This window comes from Myotis myotis, unplaced genomic scaffold (assembly GCF_014108235.1).
Source record: "Myotis myotis isolate mMyoMyo1 unplaced genomic scaffold, mMyoMyo1.p scaffold_m19_p_5, whole genome shotgun sequence".
Taxonomy (NCBI): domain Eukaryota; kingdom Metazoa; phylum Chordata; class Mammalia; order Chiroptera; family Vespertilionidae; genus Myotis; species Myotis myotis.
The window spans coordinates 31,509,667-31,535,652 of NW_023416357.1; the positions used below are offsets into that span (position 1 = coordinate 31,509,667).

At 36.6% G+C, this 25,986-nt stretch overlaps 1 protein-coding gene across 6 annotated transcripts in view; it reads right to left on the reverse strand.

Annotated features, from left to right (window-relative positions):
• Positions 1–25,986, reverse strand: part of ERCC8 (ERCC excision repair 8, CSA ubiquitin ligase complex subunit) — a 41,086-nt gene that overhangs the window by 13,622 nt on the left and 1,478 nt on the right. For 2 of the 6 annotated variants that reach the window (XM_036309850.1, XM_036309851.1), the window contains exons 2-9: positions 24,421–24,516; positions 17,972–18,073; positions 13,583–13,706; positions 11,043–11,124; positions 9,928–9,996; positions 6,406–6,472; positions 2,242–2,342; positions 824–948 (exon numbers count right to left, since the gene is read on the reverse strand). In XM_036309850.1, coding sequence (XP_036165743.1) covers positions 824–948; positions 2,242–2,342; positions 6,406–6,472; positions 9,928–9,996; positions 11,043–11,124; positions 13,583–13,706; positions 17,972–18,073; positions 24,421–24,516 — 766 coding nt within the window. Of the gene's footprint in view, positions 1–823; positions 949–2,241; positions 2,343–6,405; positions 6,473–9,927; positions 9,997–11,042; positions 11,125–13,582; positions 13,707–17,971; positions 18,074–24,420; positions 24,517–25,986 lie in introns of those variants that run through there. The other 4 variants (XM_036309852.1, XM_036309855.1, XM_036309853.1 and 1 more) reach the window with 4 other exon arrangements.

Below are 25,986 nucleotides of genomic sequence, written 5' to 3' on the forward strand. Positions count from 1 at the left end.
CCTACTGAACTAGAATCTTTATTTTAACAAGATCCCTATGTGATTTGCTACAGAATAGATGGACCCAGAGGATATTATGCTAAGTGAAATAAGTCAGAGAAAGACAAATATCATGTGATTTCATCTAAAGAACAATATGAATGAATAAACAGAAAGGATATATGCCTATGTTCATAGTAGCACAATTTACAATAGCTAAGATTTGGAAACAGCCTAAGTGCCCATCAGCAAATGAGTGGATTAGAAAACTGTGGTACATCTATACCATGGAATACTACGCTGCTATAAAAAAGGAGGAATTCTTACCATTTGCAGCAGCATGGATGGAACTGGAGAGCATTATGCTAAGTGAAATAAGCCAGTCAGAGAAAGATAAATATCACATGATCTCACTCATTTGTGGAATATAATGAACAACATAAACTGGTGAACAAAAATAGAACCAGAGTCACAGAAGCATCAAACTAGCTGTCCAACCTATGAGGGAAGGTGGGGGGTGAGGGGGTAAGAGATCAACCAAAGGAATTGTATGCGTGCATATGGACATAACCAATATTATGGTTGGTGGGGGGGTGGGGAGTGAGGGCATGTGCTGGGGGTTGGGGGCGGCCAGGGAGAGGTCAATGGGGGTGGAAAAGGAGACTTATGTAATACATTAAATAATAAATAATTAAAAACAAGAAGCTGTGACTCAGAGTTAAGAAATAGAGTTAGACAAGAAACAGAGTTAAATCTACAGGGAAAAAAAAAATCAAGTGGTGTATGACACAGATCCATTTCTTTAATTTATATTCAAAAGGTGGAAGTTTTTAAAATTTCTTACTAGTGTGTTTTCTCCATTGGAACTATTCCAGAGCCTCATTCGATTATCAGTACCAACAGTCAGCAGGTGAAGCCCATCACTTGTAAAACATAAGCCATTAACTTTCCCATTATGAGCAGTGTTTGCTGCAATGAAAAATACAATTCAGTTTATCTGTTCTTGTATTCAGCTCATATTTAACGCCTGATGACCTACTTATTTAAACACCTTAAAGGACAACTATCTGAATTACTTAAAATACATCAGTTGATTATATTTAACATTCATCATCCCTCTGATTATTTGAATATGGTAAGCTATAAAAATTAGAACCATAAAAATAGAGGAAAACTAAAAAGTCAAATGGAAAAAAATCTTGCCAAATATATTTGTCTTCAAAGAGTAAGCTGTGTGCCCAGCTGCCGTGGCTCAATGGTTGAGTGTCGACCTATGAACCAGGAGGTCACGGCTTGATTCTTGGTCCAGGCACATGCCCGGGTTACAGGCTCAATCCCTAGTAGGGGCCCTGAAGGAGGCAGCTGATCAATGATTCTCTCTCATCATTGATGTTTCTATCTCTCTCTCCCCTTCTCTGCCTTTCTGAAATTAATTTAAAAAAATACATATAAAAGGTATTTAAGCTGTTCTATAAAACTCAAATACATAGTTTAACACAAAAAATTTAAATTAAACACCTTTCAAAATTCTTATATACTATTTCCATTTTTAATCTAAAAATCATCCCAAGGACTATTAAAAATCATTAATACTAGTATTTCCTATTTAAAAAACTTTAACAGAAGATAACTATTCTAATCTCACAATCAAAATTTATATTACTTTCAAAATAAACAACTTTGAGAAAGCATCATTCTCAATAGCCTGATTAATTTAAGTAAACAGATTATGAAAACAATTAAAGATTTTATATATTTCATCCTAATTATTTCTGGTCCAGAATTAATTCTGAATCAGAATTTTAACCTACACAAAAATGAAAATCTATTGTAAAAATACAATTGAGGTACTTTATCACCTGGATTGCAGCTGACACATTTAACACAACTTGCAAATTTTGTTTTGACGTAATGGCCATTAACTATTACTACTACTTTAATTTATTAGAACTTCCTAAGTGGCACTGAATTTGTATTAGTTAGTGTAATTGGAAAGAAAAAAAAAGGTAACAAATTAATCCAGAAAAGTTTCTACACTTGAAAATTCAGGGACGGATGAAATGCCATACTAACTTGTACTTTGAAGAAAGACAGCAATAATTTATTTTAATTAAGAAATGGATTTAATATGAATGCCTTTTTTTTAAAAAAAATCACAAAATTTTCCATTTGTCAATATACATTTAGTATTGGTTATATTCAAAATTTCCAATATAAGAATGCTATCATTGTTGTATTTCATATCAGTGCATTCTTCATTACCTGATTCAACCGCTTGTGACTTTTGCCCATTATGCTGATCAAGAGTGATCAAACATCCTGACGCTTTCCGCACATCCCATAATTTTACTCTACTGTCAGCACTGAGAAGAGATAAATGTTACAGTGACATACATAACTAGAATAGTGACTGTACTCTTCACCTACCTTTCCAGTATTATGGCACATAGAGGTCTTAGCCTATTTGTACATTTGGGTTATTGTACTTTTGCCTTATTAGCAAACATTCAATAGTCAATAGGAGCACAAAGAAGTAAAAAATAAGAAAAAAAAGATAAACCTTTTTAGATCACAAGGACAGAATTCTGCTGCTTTTCATTTTATTTTATTTTTTAATTTTCTTTATTTCTTCTTTTCTAATGACAGGAACATCTTTCTTCTCAAGGACTAGATAAGGTTTAGAGCTTGTTGCTTAAGCAAGTTTGTCACTACAGTCTTACTATTGTTTATTATTCAAACTAGAAGCACGGTGCACAATAATTTGTGCACTGGCGGTGGGGGGGTTCCTCAGCCCAACCTGTGCCCTCTCACAGTCTGGGACCCCTCGGGAGATAACCATCTCCCCTGGTGGCAGATGGCACGCCCAATTCCGCGGTGTCTGCCCTGTCTCCCCCAGTCACAGATGGCAGGTCCGGATCCTGCACTGGGTCGGGCAGCCAGTCAGATCTTGCTGCCGCCCGCCCCGCCCGCCCCGCCCACCCCGCCCCACACACGGCAGGCCCAGGATCTCGCTGCCGCCCACCCCGCCCCACACACGGCAGGCCCAGGATCTCGCTGCCGCCCACCCCACCCCACACACAACAGGCCCAGATCCCGGGGCTGGCGGAGGCGGGCGGCACAGCGGGATCTGTTTGCAGTATGCAAATTAGCTGCCATCTTTGTTGGCGGTTAATTTGCATATCATGCTGATTAGCCAATGGGAGGCATAGCGAAGGTACGGTCAATTACCATGTTTGTCTATTATTAGATAGGATGTTGTCTAGATAATCAAGCAGTTAACTAATTTCACTTTGCTTAAGAATTCATTTGGCATGAATTTGGCAGGCTTTTAATTTAATTAATTAATTTATTGATTTTAAATATATTTTTATTGATTTCAGAGAGGAAGGGAGGGGAGAGAGATAGAAACATCAATGATGAGAGAGAATCATTGATCAGCTGCCTCTTGAATGCCCCCTACAGGGGATCATGCTCGCATTCCAGGCATGTGCCCTTGACCAGAATTGAACTTGGGACCCTTCAGTCTGTAGGCCGGCGCTCTATCCACTGAGCCAAACCAGCTAGGGCTGGGCTTTTAATTTTATATGATAAAAATAAGAATAAAGTGAATAGCCGAAACCGGTTTGGCTCAGTGGATAGAGCGTCGGCCTGCGGACTGAAAGGTCCCAGGTTCGATTCCGGTCAAGGGCATGTACCTGGGTTGCAGGCACATCCCCGGTAGGAGATGTGCAGGAGGCAGCTGATCGATGTTTCTCTCTCATCGATGTTTCTAGCTCTCTATCTCTCTCCCTTCCTCTCTGTAAAAACTCAATAAAATATATATCAAAAAAAATTAAAAAAAAAAAAAGAATAAAGTGAATAATAAGACCAAAATATTTTTATTTGGTTTCCTGTATCAAATTAATCTTTGCCCAATATACAAGAACTAAATTTAATGTCTTCTAGAAATTAGATATTTATTTTCATTTTATTTCAAGGAAGAGAAAAGGAAAGCAAAACCATGGTTTATTAATTTCAGCTTCTAAACTACTCCTAAAGAAAATATTTACTCCAGCCCATCTACTCAGTGGTTAGAGCATCTGCCTGCAGGCAGAAGGGTCTCAGGTTCAATTCCTGGTCAATGGCATGTACCTTGATTGCAAGTTCCCCATCCCGTGTAAAGGCATGTGGGAGGCAACCAATCGATGTGTTCAGCTCACATCAATGTTTCTCTCTCTTTCTCTACCCCTCTTCCCTACCTTCCACTATCTCTAGAAATCAATGGGGGAAAAAAGATATATATACATTTATTAATCAGTTCAACAACTACTTTGTCCTCATAAAGACTTCAACAATATTCCACTGGGTTTATCCAGGCCCATTGCATTGCATTTTATAAATCTGTGATTCATTTCACAGATCACTATCAAACCTAGCCAATCAAAAGAGTCAGCAAAAACCTAGTTTTCCATTCTCAAGTTGGTTTTATGTTTTTCTAGCTGGGGAAAACGTATGCAATGAGATGAGTAAGAGGATTTAAGTCTCTTTTGAAACAGATTAGATTTAGAGATATCTGACATGGATTACTAAATCCATTCTGGTACTGATTCAAAATCTGAGGGTACTCTGAGAACTGATTGTCTCTTAGCCTCCCTGTGATTTGAGGAAAACCCTAGCATGGACCCACAACCAGCATCTAGCTCCTCACCTTAACACCTCTTTAGCCACCCTCTTAAGCATTCAACTTCAGAAATTGGAAATTTCAACATCACATTCTGTAAACTAGTAACAAATAGTGTTTTGGGACTAATCTGTGACAGAGAGGGGGGGGCTAGCAGCTTTATAAAAATCCAGATACATATCTTTATAAAAATTATCTGAATAGCTTTTGTAATAATTATTCTGCAAAAGTTTTACTAAAATGTCTATATCAAAATCTTTGACAACTATTTCCTATCCCTTCAGTTTTTTAATTTTCTTACTCTGACATACATGCTTCTATCTCATTAGGTCTCTGATCCACTCCAATAAGCTTTTCTGTGATTTTATTTCCTTCCTTATACCCATGACTTTCACATTTTTTTCACACAATTGTTAAGTCTGAGTCATTTAATGTTTTGATTTCTGTGGCTTAGTAGATCTGTGATCTACACCTTCAACTACGCACGCAACACTGCCCACCCCGCATTCATATATGGCCCAAACCAGACTTCTAGCCCCAATTGTTAAAACTGTTAATCTAAATCTTTATTACTTTCCCTTAAAATTGCATCCCCATTCCAGTATTTTCAATGGATGACATGAAGTTCTACTCCACTAAAAAACCATAGAGGCCACTGGGCTCGCATTTCTTGAGCTCTCTGCAAAGTCACAAATTTAACTGTATTCCTCCTTCTATTTAGTCTCATAATGCCCTTCATGCATCAAATAAGTGTCCTCCTTATACCTGGAACCTTGATACAACCCTCTTGAATCTGTTTAAGGTCTTGATGTAACAACCTTCCCTCCATTTCTTCACCAATTCCTCTCGGCTGGTATTTTCTCTCAGCATTTAAATACATAAGAGTCACCCTGACCGGTTTGGCTCAGTGGATAGAGTGTCGGCCTGAGGACTGAAGGGTCCCCGGTTCGATTCCAGTCAAGGGCATGTACCTTGGTTGCGGGCACATCCCCAGGAGGGGGTGTGCAGGAGGCAGCTGATCGATGTTTTTCTCTCATCGATGTTTCTAACTCTCTATCCTCCCTCTCCCTTCCTCTCTGTAAAAAAATCAATCAATAAATAAATACATGAGTCTTCCCTCCAACAAACAAAACCCCCCAAATGCCTTGGTCCTCTCAAGAGTTAAGTACTTCTGCTCTCTTTTCCCATATTACATCTCTCAGAGACTTAACTCTATGAAAACATTTTTCAGGATGTTGTGTAATTGCTGATTTTTCTGACTACTCCTCATTAGACTGTTAGCTTCTTGAAGGGAATATACCTAGTTAACTCTATGTCCCTAGCACAACGCTTGGCATATGGTAGACAGTCTTTAAATATTAGTAAATTGAGTAAATGAATGGATGGATGTGTTGAATCAGATTCAAAATAATTCTGGATTCAAAAAATGAATAAAAATGCTATTTTTAAGTTAACAGTGCTACTACTTTTATATGCAAAAATGACACAACATAGTTGTTTTCCTATTTTTCCAGTAGTACTAGATTTGCACTGCTACACTGATTTTCTTGTGTTCTCTTATTTTAAAGGTGAGCACCTTCAAAACGGATAGATAGGATAGCTTTTATGCAAAGGAAGATTTCTTTCGGTGATAAGAATTAATATCTGTAACTCTATGATTTTACTTTTAAGGACCTAATAACTAAACAAACACACATCTTACATAGATAGTCTTCTAGAAATGCTTATTAATTATTAACTTCAAAACCAAATAATTTTCAATTTACCTTGCAGTTGCCAAGATATAATCATAACGTGGTGACCAGGAAACTGCCAAAATTTCTTGTCTGTGACCTGCAAATACAAACTGTATGAAAAGTCTTAAAAAGTATTTGAAAATCAAAAGATACAGTGCAATTAATTTTGATTCTGAAGAAAGTGAAGACTGCCCTGACCAGTTTGGCTCAGTGGCTAGAGCGCTGGCCTGTGGACTGAGGAGTCCCAGGTTCGATTCTTGGTTGCGGGCACATCTCCAGTAGGGGGTGTGCAGGAGGCAGCTGATCGATGTTTCTCTTTCATAGATATTTCTAACTCTCTATCCCTCTCCCTTCCTCTCTGTAAAAAATCAATAAACTATATTAAAAAAAAAAAGAAAGTGAAGACTAAGTATTAAAGATAAATTGATATAATCATTTTTTCACTTTTATAATAATTATTTAAATATAGGGTGTTCCAAAATATGTATACATACACTTTGAGTAATTATAAAGGCAGCATTTATTAAAATATATTTCATTTTCAAAATTGAGCTATAAGCTGTTACAGTGCATAGACATTTTTGGGGGGACGTTCTGTATTAATATGAAGTCTATGGGCCATTTCTTACATATGGTATTTTATTTAAAAAGGCCTGATTTTGCTTTGGAAAGAACAGGCAGAGCAAGTGAGTCTTCCTTTTTATTTTTATTTTATTTTATTTTTAATTAAATCTTTATTGTTCAGATTATTACATTTGTTCCTCTTTTTTCCCCCCCCATAACTCCCCTCCTCCCAGTTCCCGCCCCACCCTCCGCCCTCACTCCCCACCCACTGTCCTCATCCATAGGTGCACGATTTTTGTCCAGTCTCTTCCCGCATCTCCCACACCCCTTTCCCCCCCAAGAATAATCAGTCCATTCCCTTTCTATGTCCCTGATTCTATTATAATCACCAGTTCATTCTGTTCATCAGATTATTTATTCACTTGATTCTTAGATTCACTTGTTGATAGATGCATATTTGTTGTTCATAATTTGTATCTTTACCTTTTTCTTCCTCTTCCTCTTCTTAAAGGATACCTTTCAGCATTTCATATAATCCTGGTTTGGTGGCGATGAACTCCTTTAGCTTTTCCTTATCTGTGAAGCTCTTTATCTGACCTTCAATTCTGAATGATAGCTTTGATGGATAAAGTAATCTTGGTTGTAGGTTCTTGCTATTCATCACTTTGAATATTTCTTGCCACTCCCTTCTGGCCTGCAAAGTTTGTGTTGAGAAATCAGCTGACAGTCGTATGGGTATTCCCTTGTAGGTAACTGAGTTTCTTTCTCTTGCTGTTTTTAAGATTCTCTCTTTATCTTTTGCTCTTGGCATTTTATTTATGATGTGTCTTGGTGTGGTCCTCTTTGGATTCCTTTTGTTTGGGGTTCTCCGCGCTTCTTGGACCTGTAAGTCCATTTCTTTCACCAGGTGGGGGAAGTTTTCTGTCATTATTTCTTCAAATAGGTTTTCAATATCTTGCTGTCTCTCATCTTCTGGCACCCCTATAATTCTGATGTTGGTACGCTTGAAGCTGTCCCAGAGGCTCCTTACACTATCCTCGCATTTTTGGATTCTTTTTTCATTTTGCTTTTCCGGTTGGGTGTTTTTTGCTTCCTCGCATTTCAAATCATTGACTTGATTCTTGCGCTCCTCTGGTCTGCTGTCGGGAGTCTGTATAATATTCGTTATTTCAGTCCGTGTGTGCTTAATTTCTAGTTGGTTCTTTATCACAACATCGAGGGTCTCATTAGTTTTCTTGTAGATCTCATTAAGTTTATCGGCGGCTTCTAAACAGTTCTTGAGAGACCTTAAAAGTGTGGTTCTGAACTCTATATCTTCCATTGACAATTCTGTCCTGTTTCTTTGTCTCCGCATTTTGTTATGCTTCCTTGGTACACCCTCTAGTGGTCTTTGTTCGCAGTCTTATAGTTAAACCTTGATTGTTGTAGCTAATACCAGGGAGGGTTTGACCTCCAGGCCAAGTGGCTATGAGAATCAGCTGTGTCTGCAGTGAGAGAACTTCTGTCCTCTAGGGAGGTGCTAATCTGGCGTTTGCCTGAGGCTATCTGGCAAATGCCTCTGTGCAGGGCTTGGGTAGGGCGGGTCGAACAGGATCAACAGGGTGGGCCGGAGAGAGCAGTTATGGTGGCTCTCAGTCCTGTCCCCAGGGGCTCTGTCTCTCTGAGTCCCAGCACCCGCTGCAAAGCTCGGAGAGAAAGTTGCACTCGCTCTGACCGAAGCCAGACAGTCCCGCTTCTCCCGTTTGAGTCTGGGTCCCTAAAGACTCGCCTGTATCTGGAGCTCAGAGTCTGGGACTCCCTCCCGATTGAAAACGCCAACCGCGCCCTCCGCCGCCAGCCCGCTCCACGCACTCCGCACCTCAGAATTTGACTTCAGCACTGCGCCTCCTCTGAGTGTCCGTATGCGTTTCTCTTTCCTCCTAGTTGTAGGACTTCCACTCAGCCAGCGTTCCAGTGGTTCTGGGTGATGTCCCTTCCGTTTTTTAGTTTCACTTTTGAAGTAGTTGTTCAAGGCAGCAAACTCCGGCGTGAACCTATGCCACCATCTTGGTTCTCCCCCGAGTCTTCCTTTTTAAATACAGGTGTTGGCCTACAACTCAATCTATCATTGGTAATATAGCCCAAGCTCACTTATTTATCTCTATAGTAAGAGCCACTAAACAAACCAAAAATAAACATTCTAAACAATAAAAATGTTTCTAGCTTCTCAGAAAGTTACGACAGAAAAAATTATTTTTAATTCATGATTATAAAAAAAATTTGTATAAAAGTTTTTTCCAGAAAACAGAAGTGATAAGTTCATAGGATAAGTGATTTCCGCATTTTAATGCATTTTTACCTAACTGAACTATTCAAGTCAGTTATTTTAATCTACCTCGCTTATATTAAAAAGAAATTCATAATATAAAACAAATGTTATCTATTTCACCAAGTTTTTCTTACATATTTATTATGTGTTTCTCAGAGATGAATAAAGATGTATATTTCTGAATTACACCCCATATTTTCATTGTTTAGAATTAGATGATCTAATGCTGATTTTTAAAAGTAGCAAAAATAATTTCATATACCTTTACCAAAGTATTATTTCAATATCTTTTTCTAACATATTTTTACTGAGGAATAAAAAAAGCACCTAAATTTTAAGAACCTTTACTCAGCCAGAACGATATTAGACTATGTTCATGAGAGAAATGTACTCATGTAAGTTTCATAACTAGTTTATTTTTCCACAGGTAGAAACAGCACAAGGTTTTGAGTTAGACCTTCCATAACCTTTGAGCTCCCCTATGGCCATTGTTCATATAAATGTCTCTTCAATAGTTCAGTTTTATAAGAATAATGCACAGAAGGATCTTTATTTCCCTGTTGACTTTTAACAACTAGCACAAAATACATCAGTCATGTCACTTACAAAGAATACATTGTTAGTAATGTTTCTTTTTATTGAATGGTTTACTCAGAGTAGTTGTTACAAATAAAAAATACCCTGTAGAATGTGGCAACAGGATCCAGACTTTAAGTCACAAAGTTGTACTTTGGGCGCCCTAGTACCAACTGTAAAACAAAAACAGAAATGGTTTAAGATAATTTTATTATAAATCATCATCAAAAGGAAGAAACTACCATTATGAATTATGACATTTTCATTACATCCATACAGAAATATGAAAATGTTAAAAGATATACTTCAAATAATTTCTAATGTTTATAATTAGAAAACTTATTTTAATTTTAGTACTAAGACAATTTTATTATTGCATTATTATTTAACATTTAACATAGAAATAATTATTTTTGTTCACAGGAAATTGCAAAGATAGTACAGAGAGGCTCTGTGTACCCTTCAATCAGGTTCCCCCAATGGTTATATTTTAGGTAACTAGAGTATAATATCAAATCCAGGAAATCTGTATTGGTACAATGTGGTATATAATTCTATACTATTTTATCACCTCAAATTATTTTAAAAGCTCAGTTTTTCTGTGATAATGAAGTATTTCCAATCGCTAGTAATAGATTCCAGGAACTCTGGACACAGATTGAGTGGACCTCAAAGACAATTTAATGCCCATCTCTTCTCTTTAGGTGAAGTAGCTAACTGATGTCCGGAGATTCATGTAGTGCCAGAGAATAATTAAATCCCGGGGAACTGACCTGATAACAGAAAAACAAATTTTCTTCCACATACATGGAAATTGTTGTTGCAGGTACATCCATAAAAATGGATGTTTAATTTGAATCACACAATTTTAGAGAAAAGGAAATAATTTCCTTATTTTATTGTGTTGAATTGAAAAAGTTGCCAAATTTTGTTCATGTAAAATCTTTAAAACTTAGTGGTATAAAAGTGATTCTTTGGGAACAGAAAGGTGTCTTCTTAATTAACCTTTGAATCCTACCCACTAGCACAGTGCCTTGACTTGCACAATATCTGTTAAGCTGAATATGAAGAGTAGCATACACCTGTCTTTTTGGTTGTTTTTTTTCTTTAAAGAATTGTGATCTCCATCTGAGTTAAAATGTCTATGTCAAAACTAACTAGAAATGAAAACAGAGACAGTTTTCAAAATGTTATAAAACAAAAGAGTAAATGTACAAACCTGCTACCAAGCAGTGCTGCGTGGCAACTGGAGACATATGATGACTATAAACTGTTTCTTCAAAATTAAATATATCTGCAGTCTGATAATCAAAAGACATTTTAAAAGTGTATTCTAATTATAGTCACAAGAGCAACAAATCCCTTATTTACCTATTTTCACATTACTAGCAATTTTTAAACTGACTTAGTAATTTATTTGTCTTAAATATAGTCATGTTAATACCCTCAAAAACCTGATACTTTTAAATCCTGTTATTTGTAACACTTTTTTCCCTTTTGTGAGAAATAGCTTTTCTCTAACAAATCCCAGAGATTAAGATTAAAGACAGCCTGGCTGATCATCTTTCTCTTTTCCATCCTGGGACATCAGCATCTACACAGGTGATCTAACCAGCACTCTGCTTCTCACTTCCATGCAACCGTGGCTACTACACTCCGGACACTCTTATCACCTAGAACTGCTCCTCCTTTAAAATCATACATTTCAGCCCAGCCAGTGTTGCTCAGTGGTTAAGCATTGACCCATGAACTGAGAGGTTCCAGTTCGATTCCTGGTTAGGGCACATGCCCAGGTTTCGGCTAGATCCCCTGCTGCTTAGATATGTTGAACACCTTTTCATGTGTATATCCCTAAGCAACAGGGAAATGCAAACCAAGACCACAATGAGGTATCAACTCATACCTTTTAGATAAAATAAACTATTATCAAAAACAAGAAGTAACAATGTTGGCAAGGATGTGGAGAAAAGAGAACCCTTGTCCACTCTTGGTGCAGCCATTATGGAAAACAGTATGGAAATTCCTCAAAAAGTTAAAAATAGATCTACCATATGATCTGGCAATTCCACTCCTGGATATTCATCCAAAGAAAACAAAAACACTAATTTGAAAAGATATATGCACCCCATGTGCATTGCAGCTTTATTTAATAGACATATAGAAATATTATTTCGCCACAAGAAAGAAGGAAATCCTGACATTTGTGAAAGATAGATGGACCTTGGGGGCGCTATGGTAAGTGAAATAAGTCAGAGTAAAACAAATACCAGGTGATTTCTCTTATATGTGGAACCTAAGAAAGCCAAACCAATAGAAACAGAATAAAATAGTGGTTACCAGGGATTAGGAAGTGGGAAAAATGGGAAGATGTTGGTCATAGGGTATAAATTTCCAGTTATAAGACAAGCAAGAGAAGGAAAAAGTTGCCGAGGGAAGGGGACTTGAGACAGGGAGTACAACACAGTCAAGATAAGCTCAGAAGGCAAAAAGAAATCAATTTAGTGGCAGCAAATCATTTATGGGAAAAGAGGTAGAAGCTAAGTTTGAGAGAGTAGGGGTGAGGTTATTGAAAACTTAGAATGTCAGGCTGAATTTAAACAATGGGAGACAGTAGTGGGTTTGGATGAAGACAGGATGACTGTTTTATAATAAGACTAGAGGCCCAGCGCACGAAATTGTGTGCGGTTATGGTCCCTAGGCCTAGCCTGTGATCAGGGCCTTGTTCTGCCTGTTCGCAAGTCCCCAGTTCCGCCCCACCCCCACTGATCGATCAGAGCCTGAGGGCTTTGGGGAGGGACCAAGAGGTCTGCCTTCCGCCTGCTTGCCAGTCACCATTGCCACTGATTGATGGGAGTCTGGCTGCCCTGATTAGGGTGTTGGGGGCAATCCGGCCCGATCAGGCCCATCTGCTGGCCACAGTGGGTGTCATAGTGACCAGTCATTAGATCGTTATGGTCATGACAGCGTTACAGTCTCTGGCTTTTTATATATACAGATTAATTCTGAGATAGAACTTACCATGGAAAATGTGGGAAGAAAAATGCAGGGAAACCATTTAGCAGTTTTTAGTAGTAGTCTAGATATACGATAATGGTGAGAGAAAGAGAAATATGAGAATTAGAAGAAAGATTGCTAAGATTTGAGGACTAAATGGAAGTGAGGAGTGATCAATTTGTAACACGTTAAATTTGAGCAGAGGTTCTGTAGAGAGGTAGAGAAATATGGGACTAGAGCGTAGGGAAAAGATTAACACTAGAAATATAAATTTGACCAAATATCGTGAAAACTATTACCTATTGTTGTCCTTTACTAAGCTATAATATTAACAATTTTCTTTTCCTTTATGTTTTTAGGTCAATAGGAGGAGATGAGTCCAATTTCCTTCTTTTTACCACAAGACCATAGTAGTTTCAAATAATAAAGATAATAGCTAATGGCTTTTGAGCACTTACTATATGCTAGGCACTGATCTAGTTTCTTTACAATATTGACCTATTTAATATTAATGACCATTCTATAAGGAACAATCATTGTCCACATTTACAGATGAGGAAACTGCAACACAGATAGCTTCAGATACCTGCCCAATGTTACACATCGTCACCAAAGTATGACCTCAAATAACCTAACTTTCTTTAATCATTATAGTGCTTTCACATCTATTACATGACCTCTTAGCAAATAATCACACCAAAAAGGTTTAGAATTAAATTCCTCATCATCCTACAGAGCCATCTGGAAAGGTTTTAATATACTTACTTGTAATGTGTTTGTATCCCATACTTTCAGAGTTTTATCAAATGAGCTTGAGGTGAACATGCCAGTGTCATGAGGATACCACTGTACAGTCTCCACACTATATTTGTGAACATCAGGATGATATCTACAAAACAGCAACCAAAATTTAGAGGTAACTGACTTACGTAGTTTGAGCTGATACTATATTAACAAAGAGTAGTCTCAGGAGGGATGATATGAATGGCCAAATCTAGGTCACATGACTGTCCTAGCTGTCCAGGGAAAGAGAATGTACAGGCATCTCTAGTTTTAGGCTTCTCTAGTGTGATATGGAGCCTGCTTTCTACTAAAGCTCTTAAAATGAGAGGCCTCTTATTTCAGTCCTGTAGCCTGGAGGGATCAGCCAGTTACACTGGACCTGTTCATGGAGGGGACAGTAATTTTTCCTTACTGAAAGAGATACCTATTCTAGTTTTGGATTTGCTCTTCCCACTATCATTTTATCAGCACTATCATTCTTAGAATTGATGAATTCCTCACATACTTCCAGGATACCCCACACGATATTATCTCTGATGAAGGAACTTACTCTATGGCAAAAAATGCAACTGCGAAGCCCATGGGATTCACCACTCTTATGTAACCCATCGCCCATAGAAGCATGGTCAGGTGATGACTCGGTTATGATATCAGCTACAATACACCTTGTGAGGGTGAAGTGTAATCCTAAAAGATGCAGTATAAGCTCTGAGCAAGTGCTCAACACAGTATACGTATCACTTTACTGAATCTTAATTCAAACAAGCTAGCTGTTAAGAAACATAAAGTAATGGAGGGACATTTGAACACCTACTGAATATTTAATATAAAAAAGTATTGTGTGAGATAATGATACTGTGGTTATGATGATAAAGTCTTTATCTTCTAGAGATATAAATAATTATGAATAAAATGATACGATTCTGGATTTGCTTCAAAACAATTCTCAGAGTGTGTGGGTAGAGATGAAACAAGATTAGTTATAATTGATAGTAGTTAAGCTGGGTGATGGGTATGCAGCTCATTATATTACTCTACTTTTGTATATGTTAGAAATTTTTGTAAGATAAAAGTTAACAGAAGACAACTGCAACTGGGTGAAGATAGGACCAGCATGAGTTCCGATTCCTTAACGTGAAGGTTTGGATCACAATACCAGGTTAAGGACCTTGAACATTTGTGTGCTACCTGAAGAATGAGAACATAAAGAAGGAAAGTCTTAAGTGCCAGTTCTGGCCTTGAGATAGTTACAAAAATAAAAGGAATATAGTGCCTATCCATATTTTCTTTCTTTCTATGTCATATGTAGATATACTTATATATACTGCATTAATTTAATTTCCCTTCTTTCCTCTCTCTTAACTCCACTAATTTATATAGGTTAACTATACAATTGAGCCCAAAGGTTGCATATTATTGATACAAGATCATGTAAAACTAGTGGGAAAATGGACATTATCTTGAACTGGAGTTGAATGTGGTAACTAATTAGACTTAGGGTCATCACCCTTTGGGGAAGAGGATGATACATTTTGGTCATATAGTGAATATGTGCGTTAAGTTAGGCTGGAACTTTTGTCCCTCCCCCCACCCCCCAAAAAAGGAAGGGTAAGCATGGGAAGAAAGGTGTATACGGATGTTAAACAGCCAAATGGGTGGATTGTAATGGACATGCGCTCTTTTCTTGGCTGCTGAGTATGAGTATGCAAACTCCACCTGTTTTGGGGAAATCCCCTTTGTTTTATTGAAAGGCAGGACCCTGCCTCTTATTACAGAAAACAAGGGACTCCATTCTCTTTTCCTTCCCCTTGGCAGTAAGGGTATGGGCATGTGTCCTGAACTTCATCAATCCTGACTGGGACTCTAAAACTCTAGTCAGTAATAAATACAAACCCCAGGGATAGTTAGCAATTATTCATAGCTGTGGAGTTTAGACTCTGTGTTGGTGACATGTAGCAGAAACTAAATTGTTCCTGTGGAATAAATAACCTTGATGGTGTTCCCTATCCTAGTTTCTCTTGCTTTTGCTCATTTTCTACATTTAGTTCTTCCAACTTCCTGCCAGTTATGTGAGAAACTAATTATCTTTCCAATAAATTTCTTTTTTAACCAATATTCCAACAAATTTCTGCTTAAGAAAAGCAGAATTAAGTTCTATTTACTCCTAAGAATCTTGATCTACAAAGAGATATTCCAGTTTTAAACAAAATAAATTTTTAATGTGGTGATCACAAATAAAAGCTAATTTATATTTTAAATTGAAAATGTTTTCAATTTTAAATAGGACAAAATATTATATTATTCCCTTACCATGTTTGATCTGTTATTCTCATTCACATTTAATAAGAATTTTTGTAGAAGAAAAAAGCCTTTTTGGTGCTCAAGAACAAATACATTAAGTAAAGCCAAAATAAATATCAGGAAACCATCTAAGCCACATTAACTCAACAACAATTTTTACTGAAATTATTTTTTAAAGTTAGTTTATAAAGTCTTTGGATATAAATATGCATCTTTACATCATTTTGTAAAGATGCTTACTATAAGCCTATGTTATACTTTAAAAGACAGAGTGAATCCAAAGTAAAGCAAAAGGCTGATACACTAAACATTTACTTGACTTACACACCAGAAAAGCATATCATCGTCTTCATGGAATAACATTATATAGCATGTGATATATATACATACACACACACACATACACACACTATTTTGCTATATAACAAATTAAACAATGTTAAATGTTATCTCAGATAAAACAAGATAAAAACGAATTTAATTAATATGACTTTTCTACACTTAAAAATTTAGATTTTTTTTGAAGTAGTGAAGACTATAAAATGGTATAATTTTTATAAGAAACCACATTTTCAGAGTATTTTAGATGGTAGCTTGCTTTGTACTAAGTTTCCCTATAACTTCATTCCTTTAAATTCACACAGTGGCTTTACAGTTTCCAGTGTGCTTTTTGAAAGATAGTATTTCATTTCTCACAGAAACCTTGTAAGAACAATCGGAGGCTCAGAGAAATATTTCCTAAGTCTGTATTTCCAAAATGAAGCACCAGAGCCAAGAAACAATCATAAATCTCTTAAACATTTCATGGACTCACTCACCTCTTCTAACGGCTTGGGAACACCTTTAATACAGAGTGGTTGTTATATTAATGTTCATGACTTTTTTCTCTTAAAAGCATTTTCTCAACATCTATTCCTTCTGTAAATTCAAAGGTCTTTTCAACATCAGATCAGATACAGGTGACAAGAAGTGACCATTATGAACCAATAAAACATTTTATTAAAACCACAAAACAGCCCTAACCGGTTTGGCTCAGTGGATTGAGCGTCGCCCTGCGGGCTGAAAGATCCCAGGATTGATTCCGGGCAAGGGCATGTACTTTGGTTGCAGGCACATCCCCAGTAGGAGGTGTGCAGGGGGCAGCTGATCGAAGTTTCTCTCTCATCGATGTTTCTAACTCTCTATCCTTTTCCTTTCCTCTCTGTAAAAAAATCAATAAAATGTTTAAAAATTAAAAAAAAAAAAAAACCACAAAACATTTTATTAAAGCCTTAAAAATAATTCTCACAAGCCTGGAAAGACAGTAAAGAATAGTCAGAAAATTCAAGACAAAAAGAGGTATGTTTTTAAGTTAGGAAGCTTTAAGTAAGTAGAGAGGTAAGAGGGCTGTGTGTGTATGTACATCTCTGTTTGGTGAGGGATTGCCAGTATATTCATTGCTTCTAGCCATTATTTTTTTTTCTATTAATATCAACTGAAATATCTAATTTGTGTTTATAATTAGCTGAGAGACTCATAAATGACTCTTACTCTAAGTGGTACTAAAAGCTAATAGTTCACTGAAGCATGCTACATAAGTAGAGAATAAAAAGCATATAAGCCCTAGCTGGTTTGGCTCAGTGCATAGAACACTGGCCTGCAGACTGAAGGGTGCCAGGTTCAATTCCGGTCAAGGGCACATGCCCAGGTTGTGGGTTCCATCCCCAGTGTGGAGCCTGCAGGAGGCAGCTGATCAATGATTCTCTCTCATCATTGATGTTTCTCTCTCTCTCTAACTCTCCCTTCCTCTCTGAAATCAATAAAAATATATTTTTTAAAAAGCACATAATCAAAAGTTTTTAAATAAAATCCTTTTGAAAAATGATGTTTTGGGAAAGTCTCATTAAAAATGACTACACCTGAATTTGTTATTATTTTTTAAGAAAATGTCAAGGAATACCCAAGTAAATACATCATGTGAACAAGTTGCTTGAGACATTCATTCATATGACTGCTATTTTCATAGTTTGCATTTGATGCAAAAAACACTCAACTTTTTATAAATTAATGAATTACATTTTTAATACACACCTGTCAACAGAACACACTGCTTTACATGTGTAACAAGGTTGTCTGCTGGAGTTCTCAAGATCATAAAGTACAATCACACCATCTGAACCACCTGATAACATGCTAATAATAAAAAAGTTAACATTTATCATTTTATGTAGTGCAATTTTTATGTTTGCATATTTCTGAAAATTACTGATCTTTAAAAACCCACATATATTATGCCCACAAGTATCAAGTAAAACTTAATCTAGACTTCAATAAACTAAATTTTCTTAATCTAATATTTGCAGAATGAATATGAAAAGATTCGTTGTGATCATTTAAAATTTGCCTTCATGATACCACAAAGAGGGGACAGTAGAAACATTATAGCAAAAGATATTTCTTACTAGAAAGTAAAATATTATAAAGTAATTGTAAATGTCCTAATTATAATTGTGCTAAATAGAAATGGAATCAGATAGACTAGCTGATTATTACTGATGCCAGCTAGCTATCTGATCCTGGGCAAGTTACTTTACCTGTTTCAGTCTTCAAACATTTTAGAAAAGGGGGACAGTTTCACCTAAATCATAAAGTTGATGTAAATATAAAAGTAATATGCAAAGTGCCTTTTATATTGCCTGGCAAAAAAAGGTTATCAATAAATGTTAGATTCTATCCATTATGAACATTTTTACTCAATTCATTCAACTTTGAGACCTGTAATTGCTAGGCACTCTGCTAATACAACTGTGAACAAGATAGGCATGATTCCTGGATTCCCAGAGTTTAAAATCTAGTAGGGAAGAGATACAGATCTATGAATTTATATATCTATATAAAGTATTGCTATTTGCTAATATTATTGCTCACCATCAATCCTCATGTTGCTGACTATTCATTCTGGTTCTCTGATTTTATTCTCTGGTAGATTCCCAAGAACCATATTCTCTGAATTCTTGTACGTTAGTGACAATTTGTCTGCCCTTGAAAATCTGACTGGATATAAAATCTTTGATTCACATTTTATTTCCTTGAACACCTTAGATAAGACACTTCATTTCTTTGGATAAAGCCCAAAATATGTAAATATTTGCTAACATTATAATTTTCTTTCCCTTACTTGTAATTTTCAGATCTTATTTCTTCTAGGAAAGTCTTCTTGGATTATAGTTTTAATATTTATTCTGTTCTTTTCCTTTGGGTCTCTTCTCTGGGAACTCCTATTGTATAAGTAGTTGAACTCCTTTGCCTGTCATCTATATATGTCTCTATCTTTCAAATCCTTTTCCTTTCTCCATTTCTTTCTTTTTAAAATTTATCTTTATTGTTGAAAATATTACAGATGTCCTCCTTTTTCCCCCATTAACCCCCTCCATCCCACACCTTGCCACCCTAGGCCTCCATTTCTTTTTTATTTAATACTAGAGGCCTGGTGCACGACATTCGTGCACTGGAGGAGGGGAGGGGTCCTTAGCACTGCTGCAGAGGCGGGAAAGGCTCCTGCCACCTCCGCTGCGTTCGCAATGAGCCCGGATTCTGGCTGAGTGGCACTCCCCCTATGGAAGCGCACTGACCACCAGGGGGCAGCTCCTGCATTAAGTGTCTGCCCCCTGGTGGTCAGTGCGCATCATAGCGACCAGTTGTTCCGCCATTCAGTCAATTTGCATATTTGGGTTTTATTATATAAGATTTCTCCTTCTTTCCAACTTCACCTAAGGCATTATATCTTGTATTTATTTGCTTGTGTTCCCTATGCTTTACTCTTCAATTCTGAAACATTTTTATTTCTAATTTTTTCTTGAATCTGATCACATCTCATTTCTGAGTTTTTCTAATTACAACTTATGTTATTCTTTCATATACTGTATCTTTTAAAAATGACTTTTAGTTTTGAAATATTAGGTTAAAGTTCTCATTACTTTATTAGCATATCTTTCTGGCACAACTGTGTGGTCTATTGGTACACAACATTTACTTACTCTCTTTGTTCTTCTAATAATTTTGTATGTAATTTGACTTTATTCTTTTCTCATTTTTACATAATATTTTCTCAAACTTTTAGAAGGGAGACTTGGTTTAGAATATTTCTATTTTCTACTTCTAGAGCATTTTCTTCTTTTTTGTAAGATGCTCAAAATATGACAGCTTGCTTTCAGAGATTTCCTGGTTTGTTACCTCTCCCACATTTATCTTGGCCATCTTTTTCCTTTGTTCTAGTGTCCCTATATTACTTAATTTGGATTCTATTCCAGTAGTTTTCCTCAGTATAGGGTTCTGTCCTACAGGGGATCTGTAGTTGATTAGCTAAAGAGATGTAAGGCTGAGACACTCCAGCTCCACAGGTATTACTGTGAACCCCTTGACCAATCAGAATATGCCATCCTCTCCCACTTTCAGCTGCTGTAGTCAAACTGGCTTGCTGAGTTTTCAACTGACTGCTGGTTATGTTAGAGCTATCAGGTCTATCTGATGCCCCAATGCTTTTAATTGCCTTCCCTGGTATACATGCTGATGCCACACAGATCTTGCAGTTACATGTATCAGTTTACTCCCACTCATTCACACGTTGGTTTGTGAGGATACTTCTTTGCTATTTAAAGTACTTGTCCATAAACAGCTTGTGCCAGAAATGAACACACTTTCTTCACTGAGAAAGTCTTGCTACAAAAAAAATCTCAGCTCATCTAATCTGTGTGCTTAGTGACATAGTAGATTTCCATTCTGGTACAAGCTCCTTATCTTGTGATGAACCAGTTACAAAGGGTTCATGAAATAGCAGCATGTTTTAAGTAGCACCAATTTACAGACTTGTTTTAAGAAAAATTCAATACCAATTTGTAGAACAATTAGGTTAATTTAAAAGCAGTTCTTCAAAATTGTTTGATCAAAGAGTTCCAAAGTCCAACTGATGGTGGGCAAGTAGTTTTTTTTTTATTCGTTAGCTTCATTACATGTGTAGTTTTTACTCTATGTCTATACAGAAATATTTATAAAGTTTAACATCTACAACTTTTAGTTTGGTTGATAAAGTGTTACAGCTTATTTGGATACAGATGTGAGTTACATGTGTTCCACAACCAATTTCAAAAACCTTTATGCTTTATATTTGAGCTTTGTGAAATGCTCAAATCACAGCACTACATGTATTTTTATAACAACAAAAACAAATGTTTTTAAAGTTGAATTCTTAAACTGAATTTAAATGGTATTTACAATAATGCCAAATGTTTCATCTTTACTAGAATGACTTCCAAAACCTTGATTCCAGTAATTGGATGAAAAAACTGAACCATTATCGGAATTAACTGTACTTGAACTACATGATGGTATGGACATTATTTAACAGTAAGATTATTATTATGTAATAGAGTAAACCCAGTAAGAGATACAGCTTTATGTTTTTATATGGAAAAGGTAACCTGGTATTAAAGAGGAATAAAAGTAATTATAAGAATTGAGAAGGTATAAAAGAAAAGTCAAGATTTACAGAATGACATGCAAATGTACTCTATGCAGTTGCACCTATTAAAATGTTATTTTTAGGCTGATGTCTTAAAATAACTCCTAACTTTGGAAATAAATACTTCTTTACCAGATTTGTGTATCCTGGTTTTCATTCCAGTTTTCAGTGAATTCACTACAGCTCTCATGGTGGTTGGTAAATATTAACCAAGTATAGATATACAGCAGCTATAACACAAGTTATAAATACTGTATAGATATACAGCAGCTATAACACAAGTTATAAATACACTATTTATAACAAGTGTAGAAGTAACTAAAGAAAAGTTTATCATGTCTTATGTGTAGCATATATGTAATGAAGTATTATTACTATTACTATTATTAACATTAAAATAAGCCAAGGAAGGTTTCATAGAATTTAGGGCAAGTTTCATGTACATTGATTTTCTTAAGAAAAAGGATATCAGCATTTAATTTTCCATTAATATACAATTTGCTTTTTATTTCTCTCTTTGCTACCAAAAGGGTTTGATGTAAAATACAAGTCTTAGCAAACAATGGAATAGTTGTAGATTTTTACCACGCAACGAAGGGGAAAACATTGCAGCGAGAATCTTGACTTTTCTTTATATGATCTGTAAAAAGACTCCTCAGCTTATATTTCTCATACATATTTCATGCACATATAATCTAGAATTTCCCACATTTCTCAATGAATCTGTCAACTGGTAGCCTACTGGCTTCACGTATTTCACAGATGAAACAACTGATCATTATCCCACATGGCTGGCTGGAGAATCTGTACTAAACATTCTTCCACCCGAATCCAGGACCAAAAGAAATTAGCTGTTCATATTTGCATTATATTATATATAAATGCCCTACAGCTGCCCTTGAATGGAAGGTGTTATGTTAAGCCTTGAAAAGGTCAGGAAAAAGTAAAGAGTTATCACTGGTCATCTTTTAGATTTAACCGTGTGTTAAAGTGAGGATTTGTTTACTCTTCATGTTTCTCATATACTACTATGTGAGGCCAGGACAGAAGCTGGAAATGAAAAATAAAATTCTATGAAACCTTCCTTGGCTTATTTTAATGTTAATAATAGTAATAGTAATAATACTTCATTACATATATGCTACACATAAGACATGATAAACTTTTCTTTAGTTACTTCTACACTTGTTATAATTAACTAGAGGCCTAGTGCACGAGTTTGTGCACCAGTAGGGTCTCTCAGCCTGGCCTGCGGGATCAGGCTGAAACTGGCTCTCTGACATCCCCCGAGGGGTCCCAGATGGCGAGAGGGCTCAGGCCAGGCCGAGGGACCCAACTGGTGCACGATCAGGGCCAGAGAGGATGCGGGAAGTTGGCCAGCCAGGGAGGGACCGCAGGAGGGCTTCAGGTTGTGTCCGGCCCATCTCGCTCAGACCCAATCGGCTGGACCCAGCAACAAGCTAACCTACCAGTCAGAGCATCTGCCCCCTGGTGGTCAGTGCACATCATAGTGACTAGCCGACCAGTCAACTGTCTGCCCCCTGGTGGTCAGTGCACATCATAGCGAGTGGTTGAGCCGCCTTAGCATATCATTAACATATTATGCTTTCATTGGTTGAATGGACGGCTGGACACTTAGTATATTAAGCTTTTATTACATAGGATAGACTACATGAAGGGTTTTGAACTTTCCTGTAGTCATGTAGGGGTCAAGATGAATTTTAAGTGGGGTAATGACATGTTTTGATTTGCATTTTTCCAAGCACTTCAGCTGTTGTGTGGGAAATGGACCAAATGGTATAAAAGTATAGGTGATAATGCTTTGGATTAGTAGGAGTAATGCAACCAGTAATGATATGCCAGGTCCCATGCTAATCACCCTATATAATAAAAGCTTAATGTTCTAAGTGTCCGGTCGGCCATTCAACCAATCAAAGTGTAACAGGCTAATGATATGCTAAGCCACTCAACCACTCGCTATGACGTGCACTGACCACCAGGGGGCAGACTCTCCGACCCATAGGTTAGCTTGCTGTTGGGGTCTGGCTGATCAGGTCTGAGCGAGACAGGCTGAACACGCCGGGGAGCCCTCCTGCAGTCCCTTCCTGGCTGGTCAATCTCCTGCATCCCTCCCCGGCCCCGATCGTGCACCAGTGGGGTCCCTCGGCCTGGCTTGTGCCCTCTTGCAATCTAGGACCCCTCGGGGGATGTCCGAGGCTGGTTTCAGCCCAACGGCGGAATGACCAGTTGCTATGAAGCGCACTGACCACCAGGGAGCAGACACTCAATGCAGGAGTTGCCCCCTGGTGGTCAGTGTGCTCCTACAGAGGGAGGGCCACTCAGCCAGAAGCGGGGCTCATGGCTGGCAAGTGCAGCAGTGGTGGCGGGAGCCTCTCCTGCCTCCACAGCAGTGCTATGGATGTTGGACATCCCCCAAGGGCTCCCAGACTGCGAGAGGGCACAGGCCGAAATGAGGAAACACCCCCTAGAGGGCACGGATTTTGTGCACTGAGCCTCTAGTGTTATATATATAATCTCAATGAATCTTCACAATAAACTTGTTGGTATTATTGTTCCCATTGTACAGCTAAGGCTACTAAGACTTAGAAAAGTTAGATAAATTGCTCATAGTCACTCAGTTGATAAGTGGTCACACAGTTAATAAGTGGTAAAACCAAATAAAAGTCTGGTTTGCTTAAAACTTAATGTTTTAAAATATACATTTACTTTTTAATATTCCCTCCCCCATCAGTTTCCTTGAGAGTAGCAACTACAGTTACATATCCCAGCACTTAAACGCTTTCTGAATTAAAAATGAATATATTTATATTTAAGTAGTTTGGAAATGTCTACATGGAAAAATTTTGTAGGTGTGAAGCTCTGTATTTATTTAAAATTAGTAATACCAGATTAAAATTCTAAAACTTAAAATTTTTACTAATTATTTATGAACCTTTACATAATTAATCTGAAAGCAAGATTTTACTGTTTCTCACTTAGAAAGAAAAATGTTTAAACTTACTATCTCCCTTCAACAGGTTCAATGTCCAGGCTGTTAACTCCATTGCTGTGGATCCTTTCAACATCTCTGTCTTTGTTTAACTCCAGTCCCAAAACCCTTTAAAAAAATATATAAAAATTAAATAAGGGGGGGGGGGGAGATAAAATTAAACAATAAGAAAATAATTCAAACATAAAAAATGTCCTTAATCTTACTAAGAGTACAGATAGTACAAAAATCACAAGTAGGTCCTGGCCAGGTGGCTCAGCTGGTTGCAGCATCATCCCACACGCCAAAAAGGTTACAGGTTCACTCTGATCAGGGCACATACCTAGGTTGTGGGTTCGATCTAGTGTTTCTCACATCCATATTTCTTTCTTTCTCTCTCCCTGCTTTCCTATTTCTCTAAAATTAATAAAGACATATCCTTGGGGGGTAGGGGAGACTTAAAAAATGCAAGTAATGCTTAAGTCTCTTTCTACCAGACATCCAAAAATTTTTATGGATTTTTAAAGACCTTACACAAATTTTTAAAATACCAAAATACTATGTATTTTGTATATAATACAAAACAATTATATGTAAAGAATTTTTCCTGAAGTACTATCCTAAACTTAATATATATAGGTTTTAAATGTAGGTTTCTATGTTACAAGATCTGTATATTACACCATGTGCTCACTACTCAAGGTCAAATCTTCTACTGTCACAATATATTAGGACCCTCTTAGCCCCTAACCCCTTCCCTCTGGCAACCACCACACTCCTGTTTGTGTTCATGAGTTTCAGTTTTATATCCCACATATGAGTGAAATCATATGGTTTTAGCATAATGTTCTCAAGGTCTATCCACGTTGTTACAAATGGTGCTATTTCATCCTTCCTTATGCCTGAGTAGTAGTCCATTGTGTATATGTGGCACATCTTCTTTATCCAGTCCTTTAAACTTAATTTAAAGAGTGTATTTTATTAAGTTTTTATTCAGATATTTAGAGACATATTTTCATGAAAATTTAAATTGATAAATTCAGCTGAGGACACCTAGTGGACAAAAGCTTAAATTACAGTATGTTAAATAAAGTCCCATGAGTATTTCTTATGCCTTAAGTATAAATATAAAATGAGTATGTTTAACTCAACAATTAGGCACACTTAAATAAAGCCAATTAAATATTTATAAATAAAATTAATAAGTACTCTCATAAATTAAGATGAATGAAATTTCTGATATTCCATAACTGTAAACCATCATTATTCTGGTCAGGCAATTAAATGAGTTAATACATAAAAAGTGCTCATTACAATGCTTAGATATAATAAGTGCCTAGTGAATGTTAACTATTAAAATTTGTCTCAATCTCTTGCATGTTAAAAATAATTTACATTAATTTAACCAGAATAGTTTTTAAATTCATTATTGATGAATATGATGCTAATTTATATGAAATGTTTACCCCACCAAATTAATCAGTTTTTTTAAAACAATGCAGTGCTAGAAAAGTTTCAAACTGATATTTTTATGGCAGTACTAATAATTTAAAGCATTCTGGATATCATCTTAGCAATAGCAAGTTGATTTAAAGATAT